Source organism: Dendrobates tinctorius, unplaced genomic scaffold (assembly GCF_039654945.1).
Source record: "Dendrobates tinctorius isolate UK_male_01 unplaced genomic scaffold, ASM3965494v1 ptg000086l, whole genome shotgun sequence".
In the NCBI taxonomy this organism is placed as follows: Eukaryota; Metazoa; Chordata; class Amphibia; order Anura; family Dendrobatidae; genus Dendrobates; species Dendrobates tinctorius.
In genome coordinates this window covers 49,535,131-49,561,730 of record NW_027361754.1, presented here as the reverse complement: position 1 = coordinate 49,561,730, position 26,600 = coordinate 49,535,131, and the positions used below count along the sequence as shown (strand labels likewise).

The 26,600-nt window shown below is 43.5% G+C and overlaps 1 protein-coding gene across 5 annotated transcripts in view; it reads left to right on the top strand.

The window, feature by feature from the left end:
* Nucleotides 1-26,600, top strand: part of TNFRSF14 (TNF receptor superfamily member 14) — a 92,983-nt gene that overhangs the window by 52,645 nt on the left and 13,738 nt on the right. For all 5 annotated transcript variants that reach the window (XR_012234072.1, XR_012234073.1, XM_073585379.1 and 2 more), the window contains exons 3-6: nt 10,985-11,113; nt 11,404-11,550; nt 23,123-23,213; nt 26,084-26,256. Coding sequence is in view for 3 of the 5 variants with exons in the window: in XM_073585379.1 (XP_073441480.1) it covers nt 10,985-11,113; nt 11,404-11,550; nt 23,123-23,213; nt 26,084-26,256 (540 nt within the window). In the remaining 2 variants the exon portion in view is untranslated. The remainder of the gene's footprint in view (nt 1-10,984; nt 11,114-11,403; nt 11,551-23,122; nt 23,214-26,083; nt 26,257-26,600) is intronic.

Here is a 26,600-nt window from a genome sequence, read left to right as displayed (position 1 = left end):
ACTGTTGACTCATATTCAGTCTGTGATCTATTAGTATACCCAAGTCTTTTTCACATGTGCTGTCACTTAGCCCTATTCCTCCCATTCTATATATGCTTTTTTCATTTTTATTGCCCAGATGTAGTACTTTGCATTTCTCCCTGTTAAAAACCATTCTGTTAGTTGCTGCCCACTTCTCCAGTTTATTTATCTTTTTGAATCCTCTCTCTCTCTTCTCTAGTATTAGCTATTCCTCCTAGCTTTGTGTCATCAGCAAATTTAATCAGTTTACCCTCAATTCCTTCATCTAAATCGTTGATAAAGATGTTGAACAATACAGGGCCCAGGACAGGGCCCATGCAAAATGTGAGGCATGAACTCCACACCGTTAAAGACAGAGCCGGGCAACTTGAGAAACGAGTCGGAGATGTGGAGGGTACTGTGTCTAAGACAGCGCAGCATCATAAAGAACTTAAAAGAGATATGGTTGCTGTGTGGGCCAAAACTGATGACCTAGAGAACAGGTCTAGACGGAACAACGTCCGCATTGTTGGCATGCCTGAACATTATGAAGGCAAAAATCCTACTGTTTTTTATCAAAGCCTGGATTAAGGAGAAAATAGGAACTGATAATCTAACTCATCTATATGCTGTGGAACGTGCTCACAGGGTTCCTACCCGCCCTCCTCCTCCTGGTTACCAACCGAGGCCTATTTTGGCTAAAATTCTCCACTACAGGGACAGGGATAATATCCTTAGATACTCAAGGGAACATCCTGACCTTTCTATTGATGGCTCCAGAGTTTCTTTTTACCCTGACTTCTCGCCAGAAGTTCAAAGAATGAGAGCTAAATTTATGGACATCAAAAAACGTCTAAGGGCCATAGGTATCCGATATTCTATGATATTCCCGGCCAAGCTGCGGGTAGAGGCCCGGACCAAAATTCACTTTTTTCTGGATGCTAAAGATGCTATGGACTGGCTGGATCTGAATGAACAGCAGCTGAGGAAGACCGGGAATGCGGCTGATGATGTATTTGCTACTTTGGACACTTCTGCGCTGTCTGGTGTCTTGACTTTCGGTTCTGTTGCAGGAAACTGCTCGACATGTTGTCGTTTTGCTATAGATGGCTGCCATGTGCTGTGGGGGCTCATCCTGTTATGTGTGGGCAGCAGTTAGGAAGTGAAACGACCGTTGACTGATGTGGAAGGGAATAACATCGCCCTTGTTTGAAATACCCTTGGCACTGCCAGGGGACATGTTGGGGAGAGTTCTGGGGAGGGAAGGGGGGTTTCTAGGGGTTTGTCTGGTCCTATGTAACTTTTGTGCACAACAATGTAAGCTCTACTATGACACGGTGGATATTGGCACCGACTGCATATCGACTTGAGAATGGGTGACGTTAAAATACTTAGCTGGAATATTAGAGGACTAAAGTCCCCAGTAAAAAGACAGGCCATATTTTCCTTTATAATGGATCAGAAGCCAACTGTTGTATGCTTACAAGAGACGCATCTTACTCCTGAGACACTTGGTATATTAAATAAGAGGTGGATACAACATGGGTATCATTCTACGTACTCTCAATACTCCCGGGGAGTTAGCATACTGGTCTGTACAGGTGCCCAGTTTACATGCAATCAGGTGGTGGTGGACACGGAGGGGCAATTCGTCTTTCTATTCTGCAAACTTTGCTGAGATAATGATACTCATTTCTATATACATCCCCCCGCCATATAGTAGCAAAGTTATATATAAAATTCATACCATGTTGAGGGACTTTCCGGGGGTCCCTTATATGGTGGTGGGGGACTTTAATAATGTTTTGGACTCCCACTGGGATAGAGGTAATCATGCACCCCTGAAACCGGGAGGTAATCGTACGCCTTTCGGAGTTTTGTTGCATGAGCTAGCCCTGACTGACTTATGGAGAAGTCGTAATCCTGATGTCTACCAATATTCATGCTTCTCCTCTACCTTTGTCTCAATGTCACGCATTGATTTGGCTATGGGTGATGATTTGATGCTGAGAAAAATTTTGGACGTTAATTATTTGCCGAGAACAGTGTCGGATCACTCGCCCATGTCCATTACAATCAAGGGGGTGGTTAATAGATTGAAAACTAAACCGTTATGGCGACTTAATCCGTTTTGGCTGCAGCTAGTGGATAAGAATGATAGCTTTAGCTTTGAGATACAGGAACATCTCAGGTTTAATTTGGGTTCAGCATCTAGTTTGACTGTTTGGGAGACTCTGAAGGCATACCTGCGCGGCATGTATATACGTGAGATTTCAAAGCTTAAATCCAATTCCAGAGCAGAATCTCAGATTATACTTCATGAGCTGGAGGATGCGGAAAAGGCTCTCGCCATGCGATTCACTCTCGCCACTCAGAAAAGGCTAAAAGAGGTACAGTTGAAGGTGACTAAAATGACGCTAGAAACTGCAAAACGAAAACGTATGTTTCAGTCAGTTCAATATTTTGAAAATGCAGAGAGTGTTGGTCATTTGCTCTCGGTTATAACTTCAGCACAGCGGGGGTCCTCGTTTATAGCCGGCCTTCGGGATGTGGGTGGGCAACTTTTCAATGACACACCGGGTATTTTGAGAATTTTGGAGACTTTTTATACCGAGTTATACTCCTCACACACCAGGGCCTCGACTGAAGACCTTGACAACTTTTTGGGGCCCGCTAAACTCCCATGTCTAACTGACGAGGCGAGACGTATGCTTGATGAGCCGCTGGACTTGGGGGAGCTTGAAGAGGCTTTGGGATCTATGTCCAATGGTAAGGCGCCGGGGGTGGATGGCTTACCGGTTGAGGTGTACAAAAAGTATAAATCTGTACTACTCCCTACCTTGCTGGCTGTATTCAATGATAGTCTCAGTTCTGGAGCTCTCCCATCTTCTATGCGGGAAGCTATTATTACTGTGCTGCCAAAAAAGGACAAAGACCTGACTCTCCCGGCGTCATATAGACCCATTTCCCTCCTGACGGTGGACATTAAGCTCCTGGCGAAGGTTTTGGCCACTCGACTTTCAAGCTGGTGGAATCGTTAGTACATTCGGATCAGACGGGTTTCATGCCTCGTAAGTCTACGGCCATAAATATTAGGCGACTGTACTTGAACATGCAGGTGAGGGCGGATAATGCGGGGGGGAGGGTGGTCCTGTCTCTGGATGCCGCCAAGGCATTTGACAGTGTAGAGTGGACCTACCTCTGGGCTACACTTCGCTGTATGGGGTTTGGTCCGGGTTTTATTAGCTGGATCAGGCTCCTATATTCCGATCCGAAAGCACGAATACGAGCAAATGGATCACTGTCTGACCCTTTTCCTCTTTATAGAGGTACGAGGCAGGGCTGCCCTCTGTCCCCGCTACTCTTTGCTTTAGCGATAGAGCCTCTGGCCTCCAGAATAAGATATGATAAGGGCATCGAGGGGTTCAGATATGGAGGACAGGAGGAGAAGGTAGCACTGTATGCTGATGACTTGCTTATGTTCTTGGCTGACCCTGATAGATCATTACATAATGTGATGCTGCTCCTTAATTCTTTTGGCGCTGTCTCGGGACTAGTTATTAACTGGGAAAAATCTGCGGTTCTCCCTTTAGATCCGATCCCAATCAACGTCACACAGGTGCCGGTTGTAACGACTTTCAAATATCTGGGTATTATGATATCTAATAAACTAATGGATTTTGAATATTTGAATCTCTCGCCACTGATGGCCAGGATTAAGGGGAAGGTTAAGGCCTGGGCTAAGTTGCATCTTTCTGTGGTGGGGAGAGTGAACTTACTGAAAATGGTGATCATGCCGCAGCTTCTGTATGTTCTTCACAACTCCCCAGTCTGGCTCCCTCAAAATTGGTTTTACAAAATTAATGCGATATTTAGAGAACTTATTTGGTTAAAAAAGGGTGCAAGGATCAAATTGGAACATTTACAAAAATCTAAAGAGGAGGGGGGGCTGGCGCTGCCACATCCGTGGCTCTACTTTCTCTCCTCTCAATGTCAGCACATGGCGGGGGGAATGGAGGGCTTCCCAGCGGAGACAGTGGGGGGCCAGTTGATTTTCCGGTCTCTTGTGGGTCAGGGGTCGCTGTTATCCAATTTAGAAGCGGGCAGATTTAGACCTTGGGCGTCTAGATATCCTACGGTCCTTCTCATGATTAAAGTGTGGGATAAAATTAAACAGTTAAGAGGAATCACGGGTTTCACAAAATACTCCCCTATTTGGGATAACCTGTATTTACCGCAAATGAGGTCGCTTAAAGGTTTTGCGCAATGGAGGCGAATAGGTATCTGGTGGCTGTCGCAATTAGTGGAGGATGGGGTTTTTAAGTCCTTTGACACACTGAGACGGGATTTTCCGCTCCAACACTCTATGTTCTTCCAGTATCTGCTGTTGCGGCATGCCTACACAGTGCAGGACCAAATGAATAGTATATCTATACACCAGGATGCTATTGTCAGCAGGCTCGGGCTGCAGGCATCCACTAGGGCAGGGGTCCTCAAACTTTTTAAACAGGGGGCCAGATTACGGTCCCTCGGACCGTTGGAGGGCCGGAATATAGTTTAAAAAAAATTATGAATAAATTCCTGTGCACACTGCACATATCTTGTTTAGAAGTAATAAAACAAAAATAGGAACAAATACAATATTAAAAATGAAGTTAAATCATCAAACTTACCGATTTTTTGGGTTCTTCGAATATCCTACACTTCGAGTCAATTTTTTCTCTTTCTTGATATCATTGTTTCCTAGGGATTCAAAATTGCTATTAGTAAAATACGAACATATACACTCACTGGCCACTTTATTAGGTACACCTGTCCAACTGTGTGTTAAGACTTAATTTCTAATCAGCCAATCACATGGCGGCAACTCAGTGCATTTAAGCATGTAGACATGGTCAAGACAATCTCCTGCAGTTCAAACCGAGCATCAGTATGGGGAAGAAAGGTGATTTGAGTGCCTTTGAACGTGGCATGATTGTTGGTGCCAGAAGGGCTGGTCTGAGTATTTCAGAAACTGCTGATCTACTGGGATTTTCACGCACAACCATCTCTAGGGTTTACAGAGAATGGTCCGAAAAAGAAAAAAAATCCAGTGAGCGGCAGTTCTGTGGCCGGAAATGCCTTGTTGATGCCAGAGGTCAGAGGAGAATGGGCAGACTGGTTCGAGCTGATAGAAAGGCAACAGTGACTCAAATTGCCACCCGTTACAACCAAGGTAGGCAGAAGAGCATCTCTGAACGCACAGTGCGTCGAACTTTGAGGCAGATGGGCTACAGCAGCAGAAGACCACACCGGGTACCACTCCTCTCAGCTAAGAACAGGAAACTGAGGCTACAATTTGCACAAGCTCATCGAAATTGGACAGTAGAAGATTGGAAAAACGTTGCCTGGTCTGATGAGTCTCGATTTCTGCTGCGACATTCGGATGGTAGGGTCAGAATTTGGCGTAAACAACATGAAAGCATGGATCCATCCTGCCTTGTATCAACGGTTCAGGCTGGTGGTGGTGGTGTCATGGTGTGGGGAATTTTTTCTTGGCACTCTTTGGGCCCCTTGGTACCAATTGAGCATCGTTGCAACGCCACAGCCTACCTGAGTATTGTTGCTGACCATGTCCATCCCTTTATGACCACAATGTACCCAACATCTGATGGCTACTTTCAGCAGGATAATGCGCCATGTCATAAAGCTCGAATCATCTCAGATTGGTTTCTTGAACATGACAATGAGTTCACTGTACTCAAATGGCCTACTCAGTCACCAGATCTCAATCCAATAGAGCATCTTTGGGATGTGGTGGAACGGGAGATTCGCATCAGGGATGTGCAGCCGACAAATCTGCGCCAACTGTGTGATGCCATCATGTCAATATGGTCCAAAATCTCTGAGGAATGCTTCCAGCACCTTGTTGAATCTCTGCCACGAAGAATTGAGGCAGTTCTGAAGGCAAAAGGGGGTCCAACCCGTTACTAGCATGGTGTACCTAATAAAGTGGCCAGTGAGTGTATACAGCGCTACAAAAACAATATATACCAGCAATAAAACTGCCCACACAGAGACATACAGACTGCACTGCCCATCAATGCAGCCTGATCAGTGCCCATCAATGCAACCTGATCAGTGCCCATCAGCGCAGCCTGATCAGTGCCCATCAGCGCAGCCTGATCAGTGCCCATCAATGCAGCCTGATCAGTACCCAACAATGCAGCCTGATTAGTGCCCATCAATGCAGCCTGATCAGTGCCCATCAGCGCAACCTGATCAGTGCCCATCAATGCAGCCTCACCAGTGCCCATATTGGTGGAACTCCACTTTTACCTCAGGCTCAGACTGGTGTGGTGCAAGAATCCCCAATAGGCAGCATAGGTCCCTAAAAGGCAGGTAAATGTCCCCAATAGGCAGCATAGGTCCCCAATAGGCAGGTAAATGTCCCCAATAGGCAGCACAGGTCCCCAAAAGGCAGGTAAATATCCCCAATAGGCAGCACAGTTCCCCAAAAGGCAGGTAAATGTCCCCAAAAGGCAGGTAAATGTCCCCAATAGGCAGCACAGGTCCCCAAAAGGCAGCACAGGTCCCCAATAGGCAGCACAGGTCCCCAATAGGCAGGTAAATGTCCCCAATAGGTAGCACAGGTCCCCAATAGGCAGGTAAATGTCCCCAATAGGTAGCACAGGTCCCCATTAGGAAGGTAAATGTCTTCAATAGGCAGGTAAATGTCCCCAATAGGTAGCACAGGTCCCCACTAGGCAGAAAAATGTCCCCAATAGGTAGCACAGGTCCCCACTAGGCAGAACAATGTCCCCACTAGGAAGAAAAATGTCCCCAATAGGTAGCACAGGTCCCCACTAGGCAGAAAAATGTCCCCAATAGGTAGCACAGGTCCCCATTAGGCAGGAAAATGTCCCCAATAGGTAGCACAGGTCCCCATTAGGCAGGAAAATGTCCCCATTAGGCAGGAAAATGTCCCCAATAGGTAGCACAGGTCCCCATTAGGCAGAACAATGTCCCCACTAGGCATGAAAATATCCCCAATAGGACCCGGCATTATAAAAAAAAAAAAAAAGTACTCGCCTATGTCCCCGCGCTGCTCTGAAGAGGCGCCCGCTCGTCTCCGTCTTCTTCCGGCACAGGCCCAGGCGGCGTGACATCATCAGACCGCGCAGGCGGCGTGATGACAATCACGTCGTCTCTGTGCACTGTGCTCTGCTGCATGGGGAGGGCTGCGCAACGCCTTTCCTCGGCGCCTCGTCCCGCCCGCAATTACACGGCCCGCCGGCACTGAACTGCAGTGCAGTTCATGAGCTCAAAGTCGGCCTGGCGGGGGGCCGGATAAAAGTCTTTGGAGGGCCGCATGCGGCCCGCGGGCCGTAGTTTGAGGACCCCTGCACTAGGGGTTTAATCTCGTTTGTGTACGGTGGACTTCTTTCAGTGGTTTTGGTGAAGCATCCGATAGGAGCGCTGGCGAAGTGGGAGCAACAGTTGGGCGCCATTTCAACGGATCGATGGGAATCTATTCTGCAGATGGTCCCCAGGCTGTCTCTTAGCGAACCCAATCGTTTGTCCCAATTGTATATTCTTTATAGAGTTTATAGAACCCCTAAATGGTTATTTGATATGGGGATGAGGAGGGATTCGCAGTGCCCTAAATGTACGCTCGAGAATGCTGATATCTTGCATATGTTGTGGACGTGCCCCTGCCTGCAGGTATTTTGGATTCTGGTCCTTAATTTGATCCATGTGACTACAGGACAGGATATCCCGCGAGATCCCGTTGTCTGTGTCTTGGGTTATGTGGAGGATGTGGGGGGAGATGAATACCTTCAAACCGCTGTTGCCAGAATGCTTTATGCTGCTAGGAAGCTGATAGCATACCATTGGATTTCAGATAAGGTGCCATCTCGGACAGAATATATCAATAAATTAAACTATATACTCTATAGAGAAAAAGCCATATACCTTAAGAGGGGACGACCGAATACTTTTGAGCAAATTTGGGCTGGTTGGCTGGACACCCCGGGTCTGCCGGCAGCAAACCTATTCGTCTAATAGCTGATGTTGGTCGACATTGTTATCCACTGTGTCTATGTGCATGTATTTTATATTTTCATAAGATTTGTGCTTTTTGTGTATAATTTTCTTATTTCTTTTGTGGACCGGGCTGGGGGTGTGGGGTGTTGGGGGGGAGGGTGGGATGGATGGAGATACAGTTGTTTTTCACTTGTTAGTTTTTATTCACATTTTCGTTATAACAATCTGATTAAAAAAAAAAACTATTTTTTGTGACATATCGCTCTGATTTAAGGGCATAAAAATTAAAAGTTTGAAAATTGCAAAACTTTAAAAATTTTCGCCATACTTCCATTTTTTTCATAAATAAACGCAAGTCATATCGAAGAAATTTTACCTCTAACATGAAGTACAGTATGTCACGAAAAAGCAGTGTCAGAATCAGCAGGATCCGTTGAAGCGTTCCAGAGTTATAACCACATAAAGTGACAGTGGTCCGATTTCAAAATTAAGGCCTGGTCTTTAACCTACAAAATGGCTTGGTCGTTAAGGGGTTAACATTGAAAACAGTACTCCTGGTTGCACTGACATCAGCTCGGCGTGTCTGCGAGCTGCAAGCTATCTCTGTAAATCCCCCATATACTACCTTTCTGGATGACAGAGTAATTATAAAGACTGACCCGGCCTTCCTTATGAAGGTCAATTCAAAACTTCACAGGGACCATTTTGCCCTCGTTTTGTGCCAACACAAAATCCCAGGGAGAGCAATCCTTCCATTGTCTAGCTGTCAGACGTTGCCTGCTCCAATATATAGAAGTTTCAAAATCATAGCAACAGTCATCAGCCCTTTTTGTCTCCTTCCAGGGGACAAACAGGGGAAAAAAGGCTTCAAAATCAACTATCGCACGATGGCTTCGTATGGCTATTTCACTATCTTCTTCTTCCTCGGGTCAGACTCCCCCACTGGGTATAATGGCTCACTCTACAAGGGCCATAGCCACATCCTGGGCTGAAAGGGCGAATGCATCTGTGGAACAGATTTGCAGAGCAGCAGTATGGTCTTCACCCTCCACCTTCTTCTGTCACTATACGCTAGATCTAGGGCTCTCAAATCTTGCCTTTGGGAGAAAGGTGTTATCTGCTGTTGTCCCACCCTAGGAGTCTCTTCTATTTCTTCCTCTCATTTGCTGTCATGGGGAAGGGAAAAAATGATAATTACTTAATGGTAATTTGATTTTCCAGAGCCATGACAGCACCGCATTGATTCCCGCCCTATCTTGATGATGGTTGTGTGATGCACAAAATATAAAAAGAAGGTGGATAAGAGTGACTTTATCAAAGTAAATATACATGTGAACTAATAAGGCGGTTACCTTGCATACCTCTGAAACAAACTGAGGAGAGAGGTGCCGCCTCCATCTCTCATGTGCAGTGCTGTCACGGCTCTGGAAAATCAAATTACCAGTAAGTAATTAATATATATATATGCATATATATCTATTTGGCTATTTTTAGACAATTCAATTTTCTAATAAAGGTATTTTTGAATTATTTATCAGCTCTTGGCAACTGGTGTTTTTTATACTCCGATAGAATCCCATGTGTGTATTGTGTTTTGGAGTATTACACATTTCTATATGAATTTTTCTACATACTCTAGAGGGGAGAAAGGCTTTTGCCTCGTTTGACGCTGGCTGTGTGATTATCTTTCTGTGTTTGGGATAGTGTGTTTTGAAATACAGGCAGCAGAGAAAGCAGGAAGTTGGCCAAAGCAAAGATTTCAACACTTAAACACATACATAGACATGAAAAAAAGATATAGCTAAATAGATAATAGAAATATATTAGATAAAATATCTTGCAGATATCTAATTTCCCAAACCCCTACATATTATAAACTTGAACCCTTTAGTGCTTTTCATGTGACACTAAAGGGTGTTTAGCTTTGTTTAACCTAATAAAAAATTTAAAAAAACGTGTGGTCCCCCCCCCCCCTTATTTTTGACATCTGCGGGCTGGTATTATCAGGTTGGAAAAGTTCCTCGTTATTGGGCCCCTTCCAGCCTAAAAATACCATCACGCAGTCACTCCAGAAGTGGCGCACCACATTAGGTGCACCAATTCTGGCGCTTTGCCTCTTCCTGATTGCCACCGCACCAGGACAATCGGGTTAATGGTTTTTGGGGTTGATGTCAGCTGTGTAATGTCTCCGCTGGCATCAAGCCCTGGTGTTAGTAATGGAGAGGCGTCTATCAGACACCCCTGTTACTAACCCAGTAAGTATAAAGATTAAAAAAAAAATTATTTAAAAAAGAAAAACACCAACTTTTTCCCTGGTTCACCAATTTATTATTTTTTAAATCCATGCAGATCCTTTGTAATCTAAGGATTCTGATGTAGTCCACAAATGGAAAACTGAAAGACATAAAAAGAGATAAATAATGAAATACAAACAAGAGACAGTCCCTTGTGCACTAGTTTTAAGAAAGCAAAATTCCCAGCTGTGGCGTAGTCCACCGGTCCCTCAGTGTTCCTCGATTACTTAGATCAAAGGCCATAGATACTCAGAACGAGGCTCCATAGACTCTCAGCATCCTCTCCCAGCTCACGCGAGACCCGGTGACTGATGAGCGGTGACGTCAGGAATCTGCACAGAAGACTTCAGCGTACCTGCAAGAGACATTAATATGCTGCGTCTTGGAAACACGCACTATAAAAAAGCACAATGGGCATGAGATGTCTATTAATCCCATCCACTTTGCTTTTACTGTAAAATGCAACAATTTGGATGCAGCAAGAATACGATGCTTCCAAAAAGCTAGTAATCATGGGAACGTACCCTTAAACAAGCTGGATTTGAGCTACATTCTAACGCATTACATTCACAGTTACTCATCACTTTCTCCAGATTGCTTTGTATATAAATTGTCCTGTGGTGTTTGCAGGTTGTTACTTTCTGATTCTTTTTTTCTTGCAGGATCCTTTGTGAAAGCTCATTGTACTAAAGAGTTGAGCAGCAGCGTCTGCGTAATTTGTGCGGATACCACGTATATGGATCATCCGAACGGTCTCACGGAGTGTTTCCGATGTAAAGAATGTGACAGTGGTGAGTGCAATAAAAGTATCTGCAATTATAGAAAAGTTTCTTACCTCTGCGATGGTGCCCCGTAGTTTAGCCATAGCGGGCCAGACATAAAACCTTGAAGTGACGCTGCCATTGCTCTTTTTAAAAGGGGTCACTTCAGAGCTCCATACTTGGGATAAGTGGGGGTCTAAGTGGTGGGACCCCCATGCGATCAGCCAGTTTATCACCTACCCTGGTATTGTGAGCTCTATTTGTGAGTTATATACGTCTTCCTCCCACTGCCGTCCTGATCGTCCTGTTTTATTTTTCAGGGGTCAATCTCATAGAAACGCAGAAGTGTACAGAATCTTCTAACACAGTTTGCGAATGCTCAGCCGGTCACTTTTGTGTGAGCCCAGAATGCGACATATGTCAAGAGCATACACAGTGTCAGCCCGGTCAATATGTAAAGAAGCCTGGTAAGGACATTACTATGTGTGACTGTCTGGTTACAGGGCAGGGAAACCGCACACATGGCTATATGGACATCAGTGATGGAGAAGTCCTAGTCGCATACACTGCAAAAAACTATACGACATGCTTTGCTTTTTTGTTTGATAAACAGTATAATGAAAACTAAATCGGCCCCATTGAAGTTAATGTGGTCCATCAGACGTCCATGATGAGATGGATCCAGCAGTCACCATGTTCTGTTGTTGGGACTCTCACAACAAGAGGAGCACGGAAACGAAAAATGCAGATGTGGGCAGAGCCCAGGATAGCACGAGGATCCACCAGCGATCATTGTGCTCCACATCTTATGGCTGCACAGCATGGGTTATAAGCGTGAGGCCTATGTGTTACGCTAGTCACTACTCATGGACAAGCTGTCAGGCTGGGTAGTCAAGAGGTTTAAGGTCAAAAGGCAGGAGAGTACACCATAGACAAATCGGGTAAAGCAAAGGTGTAGTCAGGAAACAGTCCAAAGTCTAAATTCTAAGACTAATGGATCACAATAAAAGAGCTAGTCAAGTGAACGGTAAAGGCAAATACAAGGTCAAGCAGCAAAGATCAGAATGCCAGACTAGGAACACAGAGCAAACACACAACTCAAGATCAAAGCTACAATTTATCAATGACTTAACATTGCAAGCCAGTTAAATAGTCTGACAACTTTCCAGAAAGGAAACCACCTGGAGGAAACCCAATCGCTACACTAACAGCCCGACACACCCCTGCTATCCACAGGGCGGCTGAGCTGTCGCTCACCGTCACTAGGACACAGTGAGTGATGGTATTGTGACGGTTTGTAATGTAAATTGGTACCAGTTCAGGAAATATCCAATTTCTCTGCTCGGAAAGTCCCAGGCCGGATTCATTTTCATCTAATTCTTATGTTCTTTTGCTTTCACTTTCAAACTTCCATGTTAAATGTTCCCTTTTCTTGAAAAGTGTAAAAGTACCTGCCAATCCACAATTTTCTTCCATACTAAACAACTAATTTGTGATACCTTTGATATATTACTTGGGATTATGAGGGGAGGCACAAACATTTTTCAACTTTCTGCTAATCATCCAGTTGAAGCCCATTACAATCAGCTTCTTTCTAATATAAAATGGCAGATAAATGAGAACAATAGATTGCACTCTGTTCTTATAGTAATGACTAGTGATGAGCGAGCATGCTCGCCACTACTCGGTACTTGCCCAAGCATCTCGCTGCTCGAGATGCTTGGAGTTCGCCGAGTATTTCCGAGGTTGCTCGGCGGAAGCTCTGATGCCCTCCCTGCATTTTTGGCGCTCTTTAGAGAGACAATGAACATGCAGGGATTGTGTGCCACACATTATAATGCCGCAACCTTGTTGGTTGTGGCATTACAGTGATTGGCTGGCCGCACAGCGTCATCAGGTCTTTATCAGACCTGGTACCACAGCCTACTCCTCAATCAGGCAGTGTAGGGAGAGTTGCTGCTGAGCTAGGGAGATATTTGCTTGTTTCTTAGTTAGTGTAGGTATACCACAATATATTCTACACATATTCATCTCAACAGTCCTTCTGAGGACTAATACAGCTGCATAGATATCAGTGCTAGACAGGCAGTGTATGTGGCAGACTGCAGTGCATATATCAAGAGATATATCAGTGCATATATCAAGAGATATATCAGAGTTCTGTCCCTGCTGCTTTTACAGATATTTCTAGACATAGCCCCAGGTATCAGGGACCAGGAATAATTTTTTTTGGATCTTAATCTTGATTATTTGCTTAAAAAGCAGTCCAGAGAACACCGTTTTTCTGCTCCATTTCCTTTTTGGCACTGCAGAATACAGCCAGATACTTTCCATATTACAGCGCTAAAAATCCATCTATTTAAAACTGTGGTTTGTCTGTGAAACGGATCACATATACAGTAAGTGCGCTCAAAATTCTGCCATTTCTGTCCTCCATTGAAATTTTGTTGTAGTGTGTTAGCGAAGTTATTGACACCAGTTTGCTGTTAAAAATAGTTACCTACAGGCCAGCTATTTAAAACTGTGGTTTGTCCGTCACATGGATCACGTATATGTTTGCTCCAAATTCATCCATTTGTAGTGAACGTGGAAAATATTGTCCTCCATTTAAAATGGGCAAGGCGCCTGGCAAGGGACGGAGAACTGTATGTGATGGTGCATACTGAGGTCGAAGCCGTGGGCAAGCTGAAATTGTACCACAACAAACACCCACATCTTCTCGCCCGACATTCCTGTCCCAATTACTAGGGGACCGCAGCACACCACTATTGAACCCAGAGCAGTGTCTAAAGGTTGGATAGTTGATAATGCTTCCAGTCACTTTGCCATCACCACCCTGTCTTCCACACGGTCAAGTCTCAGTAGCCATACATAATCATCAACCTGATTACTTTTCCATTTATAGATTCGGGCCTCTCGCCTGGTCCACTTAGAGCGGGGCAAGAGGAGATTGCATGTAGCGATGCCCGAGTATTTGAGCAGCCACGGTCACACGAAGGCGACAGTGGGAAAGTGTCACAAGAGGTGGTCAATGATGGCGGTGTGATGGCGCGGGCATGTATGGCTTCCAACAGAATCTGGTCACTGGGAAAATGACCCAAAACATAGAGGGAAAGTAACCCAGGAGTATTTTAAAACAAAGAGGTGAAATATTCTGCAATGGCTGAGTCATCAGCAGATCTCAGCCCCGTTGAGCTGAATTTCACATTCTTTAGACAAATCAAAAGGCAGAAAGACCCAGAAACAAGCAACAACTGAAGTCACTGCAGTAAAGGCAGCAAAGCATCACAAAGGAGGAAACCCAGCGATGGTGACATCCATGGCTTCCAGACTTCAGGCAGTCATTGCCTGTAAAGGATTCCCTGCAAAGTATGCAAAATTAACATTTTATTTATGGTAAAGTTAATTTTTCCAATTACTTTTGAGCCCCTGATAATGAGTAGTCTTTGTAGAAAAATGGTCATTTGCATCTCAGTTGATTTAGTAGTGGCCTCCAGAGCTGAAATCGCAAAGATTCAGTCACTATCCAAATATTTCTGGACCTAGTTGTAGATCTTATCAGAGTTATCTGCTTCATTCTCCTCCTGGATTGATCTTTCATTTTCAAAATTTATAATTTACGGGAAAATCTGTCTTCAGTGAATGCAGAGGAATCATTACTGAGATAGAAGACAGTTGGTGCTCATAATCATCCTACTGCAAGTTCTGCGTCTAGCCCCTCCTCTCTCTATAGAACTTTGTCTCTGCCTCTAACGCCTCCTCTCTCCATAGAACTTTTAAAGCACCAGCTGCCACTTCCCATCTCAGATCAAAGTTCCCCATCATACCTAAGAAAATTACGTCACTGACCTCACCCACACTGTCTGTTTAACTCTTGTTCCTGTACAGTAGAGAATAAGAACTGCGCAGGTTGTCGATGACATCAGCATCTCAATCAAGGCTGGAAAAACGGTGATTGCACAGAGACAAGGCACCAAGCTGTGTCCAGAGATGCCCATCAGACATACATACAGTGCAGGAGAAAAGGGCATTTTCCTAGTTATGCCGAGGAGTTGGGCTCTTGTGAAGGGGATGCAGGAACGCTGATAAAGAAAACGGAAAGTTGATAAATTATAGTTTATATAAAAAAAACCTGGTGACCGGTTCCCTCTAAGCAACATCCATGGAATTTGTCATAAATATCTGATAGGTGCTCAATATATTCGATTTGTATTTGACCAAGGAAGTGCACTTAGTAACATAGTAACATAGTTATTAAGGTTGAAGCAAGACTTTAAGTCCATCTAGTTCAACCCATATCCTATCCTAACCTGTCCTAGCATGTTGATCCAGAGAAAGGCAAAAAAACCCATGTGGCAAACAGTAAGCTTCACATTGGGGAAAAAAATTCCTTCCCGACTCCACATACGGCAATCAGACTAGTTCCCTGGATCAATGCAATATCAAGGACTAGTGTATATACCCTGTAATATTATACTTTTCAAGAAAGGCATCCAGACCCTTCTTAAATTTTAGTAGTGAATCACTCATTACAACATCATATGGCAGAGAGTTCCATAGTCTCACTGCTCTTACAGTAAAGAATCCGCGTCTGTGAGTATGCTTAAACCTTGTTTCCTCCAGACGTAGAGGATGCCCCCTTGTCCCCGTCACAGGTCTTAGTGTAAAAAGATCATTAGAAAGGTCTTTGTAGTGTCCTCACATATATTTATACATTGTAATAAGATCACCCCTAAGTCTTCGATTCTCCAAACTAAATAACCCCAAGTGTAATAACCAATCTTGGTATTGCAAACCCCCCAGTTCCCTAATAGCCTTGGTCGCTCTTCTCTGCACCCGCTCCAGTTCAGCTATGTCTTTCTTACACACCGGAGACCAGAACTGTACACAGTATTCTAAGTATGGTCGCACTAGTGACTTATATAGAGGTAAAATTATGTTCTCCTCATGAGCATCTATGCCTCTTTTAATGCATCCCATTATTTTATTTGCCTTTGCAGCAGCTGCCTGACACTGGTCACTAAATGTGAGTTTGTCATCCACCCATACACCCAGGTCTTTTTCAGTGAAAGTTTTTCCCAGTTTTCTACAATTAAGCACATAATTATACATCTTGTTTGTTCTACCCAAGTGCATGACCTTACATTTATCCCCATTAACCCCTTCCCGACATCCGACGGTATATCCCGTCCATGGGACCTGGGCCCCTATGCCCATGGACGGGATAGTACGTCGGGCGCGATCAGCGGCGCCCACGTGGTGAGCGCCGCTGATCGCGGCCGGGTGTCAGCTAATTATCATAGCTGACACCCGACACAATGTGTCAGGGGCGGTCACGGACCGCCCCCAACACGTTAACCCCTTGCACACCGCGATCAAACATGATCGCGGTGTACCGGGAGTTAAAGGGAAGCATCGGCAGGGAGGGGGCTCCCTCCGTGCTTCCCTGAGCCCCCCACGGCAGCGCAATGTGCAGCGCTGCTACCGGGGGCTCCTTTCCTCCAGGTCCCCGAATCCAAGATGGCGACGGAGGCCTTCGGGGGCCTGAGGAAGCTGGCTTCCTCAGTGCCTGCAAAGCGCAGGCATGAGGAAGCCTTCTGCAGTGCCTGTGTCAGATCGCTGATCTGTCACAGTGATCTGTGATGTGACAGATCAGCGATCTGTCACAGGACAGTGATGTCCCACCTGGTACTATGTAATAAAGTAAAAAAAAAATTAAAAAAAGTGTAAAAATAATTAGAAAAAAATCGCCAAATAAATTAGGAAAAAAAAAAAAATATTCCCCCAATAAATCCATATTTTGGAAATAATAAAAAAAAAAACAATAAAAGTACACATATTAGGTATCGCCGCGTCCGTAACGACCCGCCCTATAAAACTGTCCCATTAGTTAACCCCTTTAGCGAACCCCTTAAAAAATAAAAAACGAAGCAAAAAATAATGATTTATTATCATACTGCCAAACAAAAAGTGTAATAACGCGCGATCAAAAAGACGCATATAAATATCCATGGTACCGCTGAAAACGTCATCTTGTCCCGCAAAAAACGAGCCGCCATACAGCGTCATCCTCAAAAAAATAAAAAAGTTATAGCTCGCAGAATAAAGCGATGCAAAAATAATTATTTTTTATATAAAATAGTTTTCATTGCATAAAACCGACAAAAACATAAAAAAAGACCTAAATGAGGTATCGCTGTAACCGTACTGACCCGAAGAATAAAACGCTTTATCAATTTTACCGCACGCGGAACGGTGTAAACGCACCCCCCCAAAAGAAATTCATGAAACGCTGGTTTTTCTTCATTCTGCGTCCCAAAAATCGGAATAAAAAGCGATCAAAAAATTTCATGTGCTCGAAAATGGTACCAATAAAAACGTCAACTCGTCCCGCAAAAAATAAGACCTCACATGACCCGGTGGGTCAAAATACGGAAAAATTATAGCTCTCAATATGTGGTGATGCAAAAACTATTTTTACAATAAAAAGCGTCTTTTAGCGTGCGACAGCTGCCAAAAATAAAAACCGCCATAAATAGTAAATCAAACCCCCCGTTATCACCCCCTTAGTTAGGGAAAAATAATAAAATTAAAAAAATGTATTTATTTCCATTTTTCCATTAGGGTTAGGGCTAGGGTTAGGGCTAGGGGTGTGTTGGGGTGGGTTAGGGCTAGGGTTAGGGCTAGGGGCATGTTGGGGTTCGGGTTGGAGTTAGAATTGGGGGTTTCCACTGTTTGGGCACATCAGGGGCTCTCCAAATGCAACATGGCGTCTGATCTCAATTCCAGCCAATTCTGAGTTGAAAAAGTCAAATGGTGCTCCTTCCCTTCCAAGCTCTGCCATGCGCCCAAACAGTGTTTTACCCCCACATGTAGGGTATCAGCCTACTCAGGACAAATTGCAAAACAATTTTTGGGGTCCAATTTCTCCTGTTACCCTTAGGAAAATAAAAAATTGGGGGCAAAAATATCATTTTTGTGGAAAAAAATGATTTTTTTATTTTCACGTCCGAGTGTTATAAACTTCTGTGAAGCACTTGGGGGTTCAAAGTGCTCACCACACATCTAGATAAGTTCCGTGGGGGGTCTACTGTCCAAAATGGGGTCACTTGTGGGGAGTTTCAATAGTTTAGGTACATCAGGGGCTCTCCAAACGCACATGACACCCACAGACCATTCCATCAAAGTCTGCATTCCAAAACGTCTCTACTTCCCTTCCGAGCCCCGACGTGTGTCCATACAGTAGTTTTCTCCCACATATGGGGTATCAGCATACTCAGGACAAATTGGACAACAACTTTTAAGGTCCAATTTCTCCTGGTACCCTTGGGAAAATAAAAAAATGGTGACTAAAAGATCATGTTTGTGGAAAAAATACGAATTTTTTATTTTCACGCCCGGGCGTTATAAACTTCTGTGAAGCACTGGGGGGTTCAAAGTGCTCACCACACATCTAGATAAGTTCCTTGGGGGGTCTAGTTTACAAAATGGTGTCATTTGTGGGGGGTTTCCACTGTTTTGGTACATTAGGGGCTCTCCAAAGGCAACATGACACCCGCAGACCATTCCATCAAAGTCTGCATTCCAAAACGTCACTACTTCCCTTCCGAGCCCCGACGTGTGCCCATACAGTAGTTTTCTCCCACATATGGGGTATCAGCATACTCAGGACAAATTGGACAACAACTTTTAAGGTCCAATTTCTCCTGGTACCCTTGGGAAAATAAAAAAATGGTGACTAAAAGATCATGTTTGTGGAAAAAATACGAATTTTTTATTTTCACGCCCGGGCGTTATAGACTTCTGTGAAGCACTGGGGGGTTCAAAGTGCTCACCACACATCTAGATAAGTTCCTTGGGGGGTCTAGTTTACAAAATGGTGTCATTTGTGGGGGGTTTCCACTGTTTTGGTAGATCAGGAGTTTTCCAAACGCGACATGGTGTCCGATCTCAATTCCAGCCAAAAACGTCAAATGGCGCTGCTTCCCTTCCGAGCTCTGACATGCGCCCAAATAGTGGTTTACCCCCACATGTGGGGTATCAGCGTACTCAGGACAAATTGCACAATAATTTTTAGGGTCCTGTTACCCTTGGAAAAATAAGAATTGAGGGTGAAAAGATCATTTTTGTGGAAAAAATATGATTTTTTAATTGTATGGCTTTATGTTATAAACTTCTGTGAAGCCCATGGGGGTTCAAAGTTCTCACCACACATCTAGATAAGTTCCTTAGGGGGTCTAGTTTCCAAAATGGTGTCATTTGTGGGGGGTTTCCACTGTTTTGGTACATCAGGGGTTTTCCAAACGCGACATGGTGTCCGATCTCAATTCCAGCCAAAAACGTCAAATGGCGCTGCTTCCCTTCCGAGCTCTGCCATGCGCCCAAATAGTGGTTTACCCCCACATGTGGGGTATCAGCGTACTCAGGACAAATTGCACAATAACTTTTAGGGTCCTGTTACCCTTGGGAAAATAAAAATTGGGGTGAAAAGATCATTTTTGTGGAAAAAATATGATTTTTTAATTGTACCGCTGTACGTTATAAACTTTTGTAAAGCCCTTGTGGGTTCAAAGTTCTCACCACATATCTAGATAAGTTCCTTGGGGGGTCTAGTTTCCAAAATGGGGTCACTTGTAGGGGGTTTCCACTGTTTAGGTACATCAGGGACTCTCCAAACGTGACATGGCGTCCAATCTGAATTCCATCCAATTTTGCATTGAAAAAGTCAAACGGCGCTCTTCCATTCTGAGCTCTGCCATGCGCCGAAACAGTCGTTCCCCCCCCACATATCAGGTATCTGCATACTCAGGACAAATTGCACAATAACTTTTGCAGTCCAATTTCTCCTGTTACCCTTGGTAAAATAAAAAAAAAATTGAACCTGAATTATTTTTTTTATGAAAAAAAAGTTAGATGTTCATTTTTTTTTTAAATATTCAAAAAAATTCCTGTGACGCACCTAAAGGGTTAATAAACTTCTTGAATGTGGTTTTGAGCACCTTAAGGGGTGCAGTTTTTAGAATGGTGTCACTTTTGGGTATTTTCTATCATATAGACCCCTCAAAGTGGCTTCAAATGTGATGTGGTCCTAAAAATAAAATGGTGTTGTAAAAATGAGAAATCGCTGGTCAACTTTTAACCCTTATAACTTCCTAACAAAAAAAAATTTTGGTTCCAAAATTGTGCTGATGTAAAGTAAACATGTGGGAAATGTTAGTTATCAAGTTTTTTGTGTGCCGTATCTCTGTGATTTAAGGGCATAAAAATTCAAAGTTGGAAAATTGCGAAATTTTCAAAATTTTCGCCAAATTTCCGTTTTTCTCACAAATAAACGCAAGTTATTTGAATGAAATTTTACCACTAACATGAAGTACAATATGTCACGAGAAAACAATGTCAGAATCACCGGGATCCATGGAAGCGTTCCAGAGTTATGACCTCATAAAGGTACAGTGGTCAGAATTGTAAAAATTGGCCCGGTCATGAACGTGCAAACCACCCTTGGGGGTGAAGGGGTTAATGCTCATTTGCCATTTATCAGCCCAAGCTTCTAGTTTCCATAAATCCTCCTGTAATATAAAATTGTCTTCCTCTGTATTGATTACCCTGCAGAGTTTAGTGTCATCTGCAGATATTGAAATTCTACTCTCTATGCCCCCTACAAGGTCATTAATAAATGTTAAAATGAAGCGGGCCCAATACTGACCCCTGTGGTACCCCACTGCTGACGGTGACCCAGTCCAAGTGTTCTCCATTAATAACCACCCTTTGTTTCCTATCCCTGAGCCAGCTCTTAACCCATTTACACATAATTTCCCCTATCCCCATTGTTCTCATTTTATGTATCAAGTTTTTGTGTGGCCCTGTATCAAAAGCTTTTGAAAAGTTCATGTACACCACGTCCACTACATTTCCTTGGTCCAGTCCGGAACTTACCTCTTCATTAAAGCTTATTAGATTAGTCTGACAGGAACAGGGATTGTCCATTTTTGAAGTGGTGTGATGGGGATCACTTTCTTCAAATAGATGCTGGTGGATCCCTCTTCTCTTGTACATCCTTGGTATAAGCAATACATATTAAAGGGACTCTGTCAGGAGGTTTTTTGCTATGTAATCTGAGAGCAGCTGTCACACAATGTGAGGGAAAGGCTAAGTGCAACAAGAAGTGATAAGGGAAAGGGAACCAAACACTAGGGAAGGGGGGATTGGAGACCCCTAGACACATCTAACGTCGCCCTGTCTGCCCTATCATCCCTATATAGGTTCCGCACCCATCGCTGAGCAGGATACCTATTCTCTGCCTGACCCTGGCGATAAGCCCAGCATCAGGAAGGACAGGATGAGTGCTAGACCATCCCCACTAACTAAAGACAACTGGGATAGAAAAACGAAAAAGGGGAACACTTTGTTTGAGTAGTCTCAGAGAGAAACACCAACGTGCTTCAAACTCCAAAAATGACAATGACCGACTGCTACAGCTCCAAGCCTCAACAGGGAAATGCAAATTGAAACCTCACCCCCAACTCCCAATAGCAAGTTGGGAGTTATAAACACCCAGATCCAGGTGTGACCATTATAGCCGGGGGAAGTGGCCATTGCGTCCAAGCATCAGAAGGACAAGGCAGAAGTCTGCAAAGCAAACTACTTAGACCTTCTGCAGACGGATGCAGTGCAGCGGTCTTCAGCCTCTGACACATCCGTGACAGCAGCGTGATGTAAAGGCAGAGACCCTGATTCCAATGATGTGTCACTTACTGTTGCTTTGTTGTTGTAAAAAAATCAGTGTTTTATCAGCAAGAGGTTATCACTACAGGACTAGGTGTTTTGTGCCTCCTGGTCCAACCATGCCCCCACCACTGATTGGCCGCTTTCTGATTACACTATGCATAAGCAGAAAGCTGCCAATCAGTGCTGGGGGATGGGTTATACAGTGCTCAGCCCAGAAGTGAACACTACTTGGTTCGGCTGCCATGGAGGACCGACCTGGATTTTGGACCATAGTAGCTTAATTCTCTGACAAGGACGTAGGAATATTTGATGCAAGTCAGGTAGTGGAGAAATAAACCTGACGAAATTGCAAGCAGCGGTGAAACACGTGTCGAGGTGCGTTTCAGCAGTCCTCATACCCCTACATTATAGACACGGGTAATTAATTCCAATATTCTACTGTGTCTATTTTGATATGGGCGACTGCCCTATATGTATTTAGTATTGAACATCTACATATTGTTCATCTTTTTTGGATGATCCATTATTATTACTCTTTTCTGGGGCAGTTCAAGGCAAGACTCTATGGTGCTCAATAACTGATTACTTATGTCATATATTTATTGATTTAGTGTGCTACTTATGGCCCTTTATGCACTATAGCAACTTTATATTGTGTTGTGATACAGTCCACTGTAATGGGTGATTCCATAGACATATCTAATGTGACCTCATATATTTAATATCTATTTGATATGTTCTGTGGGGATTCTGCTGTATTTGGTCTTATGTGCGCTGTCCCTAGTACAATTTTTCAGTCCTATTTTATGTTTCGTTTATTTCTGTGGTAAATTGTTTAATAAAATCTTCTGAATTTTTTTTTTTTATATAATTTGTATTGGCTGATCCTTCAGGCGGTCTCTTTTGGTGTTAGTGGAGAAATAAAACCTGAAGTTTCATTCATATGTCAGACGTAATATGGCTGCACTTTACAGGAGAATATCTCCGATTACAAATGCAAAACCCCATAGATGTGATCATTTTAATAGAATAATGACAGCAAAGGTTTTTGCTTTTTTTTAATTTGAAAGCAAAACAAAAAGTTGTTTGAATTAATCTCTAGTAATACTTCCAAAAGTTGCAAGTTACATTTCCCCTTTAATGACAGAAGAAAAAAAGGGAAACTACTGTTTGACCATTTTATTTTTCGTTAATTGCGCAAATCTAAGATTATATTAGAGAATTGAAACTATGAGAATGTAACAACCTGCAGAGAATGGTATTCAGAAGGTAAAGTCCTTAACAACGCAATATTTTATTTTTCTTAAATAGGGGATCCGGTAAAAGACACAGAGTGTGACATATGTACGGAGGGTCATTACAGCGATACAAACAACGCACCTGAATGTTCTCTGTGGACAAAGTATGTTGTTGTGTATTGTTTTTTTTCTTAATAACATAATAATTGGCCACACAATAACTTGTGGCCAGGCGACTATAGGATTGTAAGCGTGACAATATCAGTTGTCTCTGCAGAGATCCAGCAGAGTTTTATCTCTGCAGATTCAGCCTGAGCATGCAGAGAGGTGACTAATTTGCATGGGCCGATGTCGGCCAAGTAGTGACCTCTGATTTGCCATGTTAAGGTCATTTGGAGCTCAGTTACCGGCAATATTGGGGGCAGAATAATTGGTTACTCTGTCCCCCGTATACAGTGCATGCTATCTCCAGATGATCCCTTGATCACTCCGGGCTAAGGCTGCTGGAAATGATGACTCACGCATGCTCAAAAAATCATATTGCTCAGTGAATGAGCATTGCACCGGTTTGTCTTGTGATTGTTACTGGTTTGTTGCTGGTTTGTCTTGTGACACCATTCTTTACAGTGGCAGATAATCAACTTGTGTAAAAGGACCTAAAACTGGGCCAAGATAAAATTAAGGCTGGGTTCACACGTAGCGGAACTCTCGCGGAAATTATCATGAGATTTCCGGAATTCCATTCCGAGGGAAAATAGCATTTTAAATTCCCGCGATTTTCCCGCGGAAAAACTAGCATTTTGCCAAGCGTAATTAGCTTGCAGAATTGCTAATAGTAAAAGATAGAAGGTAAAAAATAATAATAAAATAAAAAATATTGTTATTCTCACCTTCCGACGTCCCACGCAGCCTTCCCGCCTCTCTCCACACTCCCGGTCCCAGTAATCCTTTGCGACAATTACCGCGATGATGTCTGTCGCGGGATCACGACATCTCGCGAATGACCGCGAGACTTCGCGAGAACGGACGTCATCGCTCGCAAAGGCTTACTGGGCCCGGGAGCGTGGAGAGAGGCGGGAAGGCTGCGTGGGACGTCGGAAGGTGAGAATAACTATATTTTTTATTTTAAATTCTATTTTTTACAGGGATATGGTACCCAAAGCCCGGAGGACAGTCTCCTCTCCTCCGGACCGTGGGTACCATCCGCAAATGTTCTGCTTACTTTTCGCATGGTGTGCACAGCCACATGCAGAAAGTAAGCAGAACAATGCATTCCTATGGGTGCGGGATCACCGCGATTCCGCAAAACTAATGAGCATGCTGCGTTTTTTACCGCAAAGCGATTCCGCCACGGTAAAAACCGCAGCATTAGCACAGCATTGCGGAATCCCATAGGAATGCATGGGATGTTTATTTTTCGCGACAAAATCGCGCTATTAAAACCGGCCCGGAAACGCGAAAAAAAAACGCCACATGTGAACTCAGCCTAAAATGTCCAATTTTTTTTCCTCGATTTTCCCCCATACACATTAAATATAATTTGAATGTCCAAACTTAAAATGGTATTGTAATTTATCTTAAAAAAAAATGTAATAGGGACATGATTTTGTTGCACTTTCTAATGTATAATCCACTTTCCAAAAAATTGAGATGCTGTGTGAGACCGGTTTCAGATTTGCGTTCAGGAGGGCTGTGGATAGCAGCCTCCTTCCTCCTTTCTTCCTCCATGAAGCTCCGCCTACTTCTGTTTGCGTCCTGCGTTTTCCTTTGTACCTATCTTTAACATTGGGTACGCAGGGACATGCGTTGCATGTGGATGCGTCCACATGCGGCGATTTGACATGTGCAGCGAGCGCACGAAAATGCAAAATTGTGCACTTCCTTGCGGTTGCCGCACACGTCAAATCGCCACATATGGACGCATCCACATGCAACGCATGTCCCTGTGTACCCAATGTTAAAGATAGTTATGCAGGATGCAAACAGAAGTAGGCGGAGCTTCACGGAGGAAGAAAGGAGGAAGTAAGCTGACATCCGCAGCCCTCCTGAACGCAAATCTGAACCTAGCCTGAGGCCTCATTCACACGTCTGTATAAAACTGGTACTGGGAAAAAAATATATACTGGTGTCATCAGTGTTTTTCCGGTATGAATAAAGAAATAAATGAATTACAAAGCTTCTCCTATACTTTACAATGTTAAACAGACAGCATACAGATGCCATCCCTGTGCTGTACTTGTTTTTCATGGAGCCATAGACTTGTTTTGGTCCTTGTCATCCGTGCAGCCGGAAAACAAAATGGACATGTCTCCATGTGAAGACCGTCATAGCTTATAATGGGTACGTGTGGTATTCGTGAGAACTAAGGATGACATGTGTACCAGAAACATGTACATGTTAGGGGGACCTAAGATATAAAGAAAGCCAGAATGCAATGATTTTGAAACCACTTATCGCAATATTTTCTTCACAACAGAACGTAGAGCACAGATCAGCAGGTGAACGTTGGACATTTTGAAAAAAATTAACTCCTTTAGAAATTGTAGGCAGCACAACATCACAAATGTTGGGACAAGGTTAACAAAATGCTGAAAAAGTAAGTGGTACTAATGAAAAATAGACGGAGGGTCAGTTTTCTCCATTGTGTCACATGTCAGTAAAAAAAAAAAGTATGCCAGAGAGGCAGAGTCTCTCAGAAGCAAAGATGGTCAGAGGTCACCAATCATTGCATAACTATGTCTACAAATTGCAGAACGACTTCACAAAAATGTTCCTCAACGTAAAAATGTAAAGAACTTTTAATATCGCAAAATTTATGGGACATAATATCACAAGATTCACAAATTCTGGAGAAATCCATATGGACCCGTGCGTGGCGCTGCATTGAAAACAGGCAAAATTTGATGAGGCTGGAGGGCAGGTCTGGGTCTCATGCTTCTCTATCAGCAGTCGTTGCAGTCTGAGGAAGGATAATAACCTCTAATACATGTATTACTAAGTGCCAAGAATTGTGTACATTTTGTGTTTTCTACAGGTGCATGGAGTTGGGTCAGATTCTATATAAAGAAGGAAGTGCGACCGCTGATTCCATATGTAAAGAAAAAAGAAGTCACATTGTAGCTGTATCAGCATTTGTATTCGTTGTATTCGTTCCACTGCTTGCAGCGATAACATATGTAGTCAAATATTTTTGTATTAGTAAACAAGGTAAGTCAAGTCTCAATGTCAGCGGCGCATCAGGGCCAGTTTCACATGTTGGTGGATTTGTTATGGATTAACGATGCGGATTCTGCATCCAGAATCTGCAAGAACCTGCAATGCCTGAGATCAGGGGTTAGGAAGTGCGCACTTCTGAGCCTAGTGCTCTAGTATAGATTTCCCTTACATTTGTAGAAGAGTTGTCTGAATGTGACTATATGCAAATTAAATGAGAATTTTTCACTAGGGTTAACCCAGCCTCATCCTATATGTGCAGTGCTTGGCATAAATGAATACACCGCATTGAAAGTCTTTGGAGCAAAGATAAAGTTTAGACTACAAAATTTTAATTA